This window comes from Gobius niger (assembly GCF_951799975.1).
Source record: "Gobius niger genome assembly, chromosome: 2".
Taxonomy (NCBI): domain Eukaryota; kingdom Metazoa; phylum Chordata; class Actinopteri; order Gobiiformes; family Gobiidae; genus Gobius; species Gobius niger.
This window is the reverse complement of record NC_136853.1, coordinates 16,264,972-16,271,142: the sequence shown is the minus strand read 5'-3', so window position 1 is coordinate 16,271,142 and position 6,171 is coordinate 16,264,972. Positions and strand designations below refer to the sequence as shown.

The 6,171-nt window shown below is 39.1% G+C and overlaps 1 protein-coding gene across 1 annotated transcript; it reads left to right on the top strand.

Moving 5' to 3' along the window:
- Positions 1 to 1,164: 1,164 nt before the first annotated feature.
- swi5 (SWI5 homologous recombination repair protein) lies at positions 1,165 to 5,072 on the top strand. The gene is made up of 5 exons (XM_079551580.1): positions 1,165 to 1,345; positions 1,483 to 1,531; positions 1,627 to 1,730; positions 1,950 to 2,044; positions 4,697 to 5,072. Exons 1-5 carry the CDS (start codon positions 1,245 to 1,247, stop codon positions 4,759 to 4,761), a joined length of 414 nt encoding a protein of 137 aa, XP_079407706.1. The 5' UTR covers positions 1,165 to 1,244; the 3' UTR covers positions 4,762 to 5,072.
- The last annotated feature ends 1,099 nt before the right edge of the window (positions 5,073 to 6,171 follow it).

Below are 6,171 nucleotides of genomic sequence, written 5' to 3'. Positions count from 1 at the left end.
GAATTGTCTGCTTGTTCAGTGCGTGTAAATAATTTGAAAATTAGAGTAATAAAGAAGTTGTCCACCAGTCGGCTGAACATGGCCCGTGGACTCCGCAGTCTCCACCCCCAGAGGCAGCACTGAAGAGACTGTGATGGATGTGCGAGGGCGTGCAATCACCAACTGTGGTCCACTCTAGCTCCTCAAAGTCACTCAACTCTAACTCCCTCCCTCCCAATCTTGTACTGTATTGTGCTCATGTGGAGATTTCATTCTTGCACCAAAGGTTTGAGAGTGAAACAAGTTCTAGATACAGTCCTCTGAATGATATTGTTCCTCCACACACTCCTGGACCAAAAATCTGTTTCCTGCCCTGTTTTAACAGACCTCTTCTCAAAAAAGACTAATGTGCCTGCTCTTCTTTTCTGCTCAAGCCCCTGCAGTTTCTTAAATTTACATCGAGTACTAGCTCATTAAACATTTGATCCTCCAATTCCTCACCTAAATTGAGTGTGAACCAAGTTTAAACCTGTAAAAAAAAAAAAAAAGTCCAGAGGAAGCCCAAGCCCAGCCACCACGGGTAAAATTAGTTTTTTTTATTTTTTATTTATTCATTTATTTCAGGAAATTTGAGTAGCTACATGGTAGGCATTATTCCACATATGTCATGTAGTACAAACAACATTATATAGCAACATGCAGATGAAATTCAATTCTGCCTGAAAGGAAAGAAGATAACTTATGTAATCCTTCCTCCATAATTGAGCCTCACTATGTTGCTTAAATGAATTAATTGAAATTATGATTTCCGATGAAATTACATAAGTAACATGTCTGTGAAGGCTCTCATTCATCCAGGGATCGATGAAAAAAGGTACGGCCATAACCCAGTCCAGTCGATGATTTAACCTTCTCTATGATACATAAGGAAGAGTCCTTCGCTGCCATCTTGTGGTCAGTTGGGGGCAGTGCATGTTTGCTAGCATGTTACTCTTAAAATATTTTTAATTAAAACGCTTTATCTACATTTTTTATTATTAATTAATCAATCAATACTTCTGTAATAGAGAGTACTTTTCACAGCGCAGATGAGCATACAGAAGATGAGCTCTTTTTTTCCTCCACACGAAGTCCCGCCCCTACATGGTTCAAGAGCCAATCAAATCGCTTCTGCCGTAGACCGCGAAGGGTTGAACACTTCCTGTTTACCTTCGCGTCAGTTATTTTCTAAGTTTAATTAGTTTGGGCGCCGATAAAAATGAGTCATGGACACTGGTGCATCCAGAGAACGTGATTTTAATGTTACTACAGATCATAGACAGCAGACACCAGACGGGAATGAGTTTAGAAAAGGAGTCCAAGGAAGGTAGGTGCTTATGCTCTGTGAAAAACACACATCGCCGATATAAGCCTATCAGCACACACGTTTTGACCGATAGTGCATGCAAAAACCTTTGCACATGGCATTTTGTTAGTTTAGCTCATTAATGATGTGTTTTCCAGAACGCCGTACTCAAAGTTCAAGAGAGTACACTCCAGTTTTAAATCACCCGTAAGTGCCATTCTTTAAAACTGCATTGATCACTATAGGATCCTTTAAGTGTAATCGATTTTCTTCTAAACACATCCATCTTGTTCATCTCTCAGCTTCAAGTACCAGAGAGCTCTAAAGTTAGCCTTGAAGAGGAGGTGGCGGAGCTGCAGAGGAGAAGGCAGCAGCTGGACTCGGAGATCGCGCTGCTGGAGTCTGAGTGAGTGCAGCTGGGCCTGTTTATTCTGCCTGCATTTTTGTCTTGAGTCCAAATGAAAGGCCAGGCCTTCGGAGGTGGGTTGACCGGTCAGTGAGGCTCTGGCCTGTGGCGTTTGTGTCCCAGGAATAGACAACAGAAAATAAACACAACATTGCAGTTCACTTTCAGCTGTCCTTTGGACATTTTATTGAGTGAAATTATGGTTTCCTTGTTTTGCAGAGGATACGACGTAGAAGAGCTGGAGCATCATATTGACAAAATGCACGAGTACAATGACATCAAAGACATTGGACAGTCGCTTCTTGGTCGCATTGGTAAGATGACTGCTAAGATAAAAATTCTGCTAATATGTAGGGACTTCCTGCCTTATTCCATAATTAACTCTAGGGAAGGTCTAAAATGTAAAATACTTCAATCATAAATCGTATTTAAGCCTTTGGATACTACAGTGTATTAGACCTATTTACTAGGACTGGGACGATCCACTTTTGTCACGATCCGATACATGTCATGATACTCAGGGGCCGATCCGTAGTGCGATACGGTAAGTAATTATAACAAGTGATGCTTACCTTAAAATGTGTAAACAGTCATGTGTCCAAAGTTTATAAACCAAATGCCATTTGACATTTACTGAAGTGTTTCTTGAAACGTGCATTAACGCAAATGTAACAAAGTTCTGTAACTGTTACTGGGGGGAAAAAAGGAATGTATGATAAAAAATGCTTTCAACCACAAGTATTGAAAGTATTGCAATACTTGATAAAGTGTCGATACTTAGTATTGCAGCTCTAAGTATTCGGATCCAAGTCCGATCCAATATTTTGTCCCAGCTCGCCTATTTACCCGCCATGAGCTGGAAGGTAATGAAGTTGCTCCACTGCACTTTTCAAGGTGATAAGAGATAAGATAATAAGATAATATACAACTTTATTGATCTCACAATGGACGAATTGACTTGTATCATCAGCTCTCACGAACACTCGGGGTGCAAACAGTCAAGAAACATGTGCAATAAAATAAGAACAGGATGATGTGTAAACAAGTAATAATAAATAGAGATATCTTATGTTCAATGAATAAAGGACTTCATAAGGGGGGAAAAATGTACAGTATGTAATCCAATGTGAGTCTATAGACCATGTTTTTCTATATTCCCTGGAAATGTCTGATTTCTATAGTTAAATTGAACATACATGACAGACTTTGGGGTGAAAGGTGAGGAAGTTACAAAGTTAGTTGTGATCCAAAGCCATTCCTAACTTTTCTAACACATTTGTAGCTTCCCAGTGCTTCACAGGGATGAGTTTATAGGCACATTTCACAACTTCCAGGGTCACTTTTCAGAGTCAATTTCACAGAAATGCCAGAAAACTGATCAGTCGTGCTGTCACAGATATTTTTCTGCCACATAACCGCACTAAACTGAGATTATGATTTGATTATAGTAAAAACATTGGATAAACTCCTCATCAGTGAAGTCAATATGTCATTAACAGTCTTTATTGTTGGTGAGCCGGGGATTTATGGAATTAAACAAATTTGTGTGAGGAATCCAATGAATGTTTCTGCATAACATGTAGCCACCAGAGGGCAACAGAGTGTGACCTTGCTGCTTCCTTCCTGTGTGACTGTGTCTCACCCTCACCTTAGTGTTAGTGTGGCTTGCATTAAAAATATGTTGTATTTTTCCCCCATTTCATCGTATATTTAGATATACATACGCACACACACACATTTATTTACACATTCACATTCTTAATAGCAAAATTCCTGAACAAAATTTGAGTTGTGCTACTTTTAAAACTGAAAATGTGAGTTGTAGATTTCTATTTATTTATTTATTTTCCCCTGTTCTTGATTCCTATGACAGTTTAGGAGAGAATGTAGGTGGCATTTCCATCTAACACAATGGCAGTCATTGAGTTGCACCAACACAATCCCCGCATCTGTTTGCTGTACAGATGCATGCTTACAGCGACCCATACACAGTGTTAAATAAAAACTCACTTATGCTTGGCTCTTCCTCTTGTTCCCCCTTTCTGCTCAGTCAAACACAGGCACACTTTTATGACACTTACACACTGTGTTTGTCTGAGAGATAGTGGGCAGGCTGCTGCTCTCACTCCGATAGGCCCCTTAGCTCCCACCCAGAAGAGTTTGCCTGTCGCTAGTCTACAAGAGGGCTTCTCTACAGGGTTACAGAGCAACAAATGCATTTTCAAATCAACTCATTTTGTATTTTACCCTAATATTTAATGGTTGCACAAGCGCTTATAGTGTATTATTGAAGCAGAGGACAGGCAAGAATTCAATAGTAGAATTTGCTTTTACTTTACTTTACTTTATCAACCCTCTTTTCTTGTTCTGGTAACAAAGGCCTCATGCTCATATTCACCCTTGGCCCCAAATTGCTTCAGACGTCACTATCCATGTGAAATAAAAACTGACACAAAGTTCAATGTGTTCATTGTCAAGACAAATGAACTATGGTGTAGTATTTGTTTAGTATTACAAAGTGGTGACATTATTCGATCACACAGGTTCTATTGTTGTCAATTGTGTAGAGAAACGGAGATGAAGCTCAGTGTAGATGGCTGTTTGGTTATTTATTCTTTCAAACAGTGAAACCTCCATATTTATTGCCCCTGCCTTTCATCTTAAATTGATGAGAACAAGTTCTTTTGTTGAATTTAACATATTTACATTACGTGCCCTATGCAGTGCCTTTTACTAATATTGGAGTCCCTAATAAACTTTGGTTACTGAAATGATCATTCGGACCATGTTAAGACAAGAAGCACGTGTCATTTTACTTATTTTGTTAAGTCAAAAGGATGTCAAGAAGATCACATTATAAAATGCAGGAGTACAGGGTAAAGAAGGCAGTATTTGGAAAACTGTCACCCTGAATGTAAGCCCGACACTGCAAACGAGTTAAACCTGTGCAACGCTCTGTTTTGCAGCTGCTTTGAGAGGAACCACCACTCGAGACCTCTACAGCCACTTTGGACTAGAACTAGATGACTGACAGAGTCATAACTGTGTCAGGAGACCACAGATGTATTTATAGTTTGTATTAGGCCTTTAGCTTGGAAATTTCACAGGAAATTGTCTTTGGTTTTGTGTGTGTTGTAATCTGAAAACAGTTATAAAGGAAGTGCATCATAGTTGACTTTCGGTCTACATTAATATAAAGACAATCCCAGCTGATGTGTTTGTGGGTTTATCTAGTGTGCAATCTTAAAAAAATATATTTACAATAGCAAAATAGTCACTTTTATTAACAGGAATTCCTTTAATTAAATCTTATTTCACTTTCTACAGTTGGTGAAGGTGTAGGGTCTGAATGTATTGTCTGCTGGCCGTGTGACTCAGTACGTCCATGTGTATTTACAGTATGACTCTGGGGTTTGGGGTTTGGGCACTGTGTTTTCATACAAGTAAAAATGAAGAGGATATTGGGCAACTGTGAAGTGGTTTCCTGGGTGGTTTAAGCCTGAAAATGTTTTGAATTTCATCAATGGGCGGTTTAGCCACTTCCTGCCTTTCAAAAAAAGAGACCAAGAACGTCAGAGCTGTTGTATTTTTGGGCGTGCCTTTATCTGTCTAAGATAAGGCACTTGACAGCCTTGACATTATCTGAGGGAGATTTTGCAACGCCGTCTATCTGTACAGTGTACTGTATAAATAAGCAAAAGTGTGTTCAAACGTTAGTCATTCAACTGTAGGTCAAAGCTCATGCAGCTGTTTTTTATCTTTGTGTTGCCTATCGCTTTACATCCTTATCTTTTACACATCTCACTCAAATGTCAATTGTGCATTCACAAGACTAAGTGCTGATCTAAGCCTTTTTTCTTGTAAACATTTATATGTTGGTGAAATAGCAAAAACAGATTTAGTATTCCCATGACAGCGCTGTGGAGAGGTAACCTTTTGTTACCCGCAGCAGTTTATTTTTTCATGTTGTAATCTCGTGTGATGATCAAATAACTTGTCAGAAGATACTGTATTGCCTGTGTGTACTCGATGGACGCTTTATGTTTTTTTTTTTTTGTGATTAGTGATTTTTATTTGAAAGCACTTTATGTTTTTATGGAATGGCCTAGTTCATAGTTTTGCTGATGGGTTAGCAGCAGCAGCATTAATAAAGGTAGGATTTTGTGTATTTTGTGTGTTTTGTTGATGGGTTGGCAGCATTAATAAAGGTACCATTGAAATTGTAACTGGACATTTATGACCTGACAGTAAACTGCACTCAGGTGGAGCATCGGCGGGCCATATGCAAATACAAGGACGTTTGTTCCATCTCTCAGTTATTGATTAACATTGGCACAACCTAATAATAAATACACTCTTATTCTTTTATCTCGACATGTGTGTTTCCTGTCGGGCCGGATGCGAATCTACAGATGCGCTGGTTTACTGTAATGTGTCCCTG

Excerpts from the sequence above, each read along its gene's own strand:
- swi5 (XM_079551580.1), top strand. The coding sequence starts at position 1,245 with ATGGACACTGGTGCATCCAGAGAACGTGATTTTAATGTTACTACAGAT. Across the intron at positions 1,346-1,482 it reads AGAAAAGGAGTCCAAGGAAG|AACGCCGTACTCAAAGTTCA; the intron begins GTAGGTGCTTAT and ends TGTGTTTTCCAG. Across the intron at positions 1,731-1,949 it reads ATCGCGCTGCTGGAGTCTGA|AGGATACGACGTAGAAGAGC; the intron begins GTGAGTGCAGCT and ends CTTGTTTTGCAG.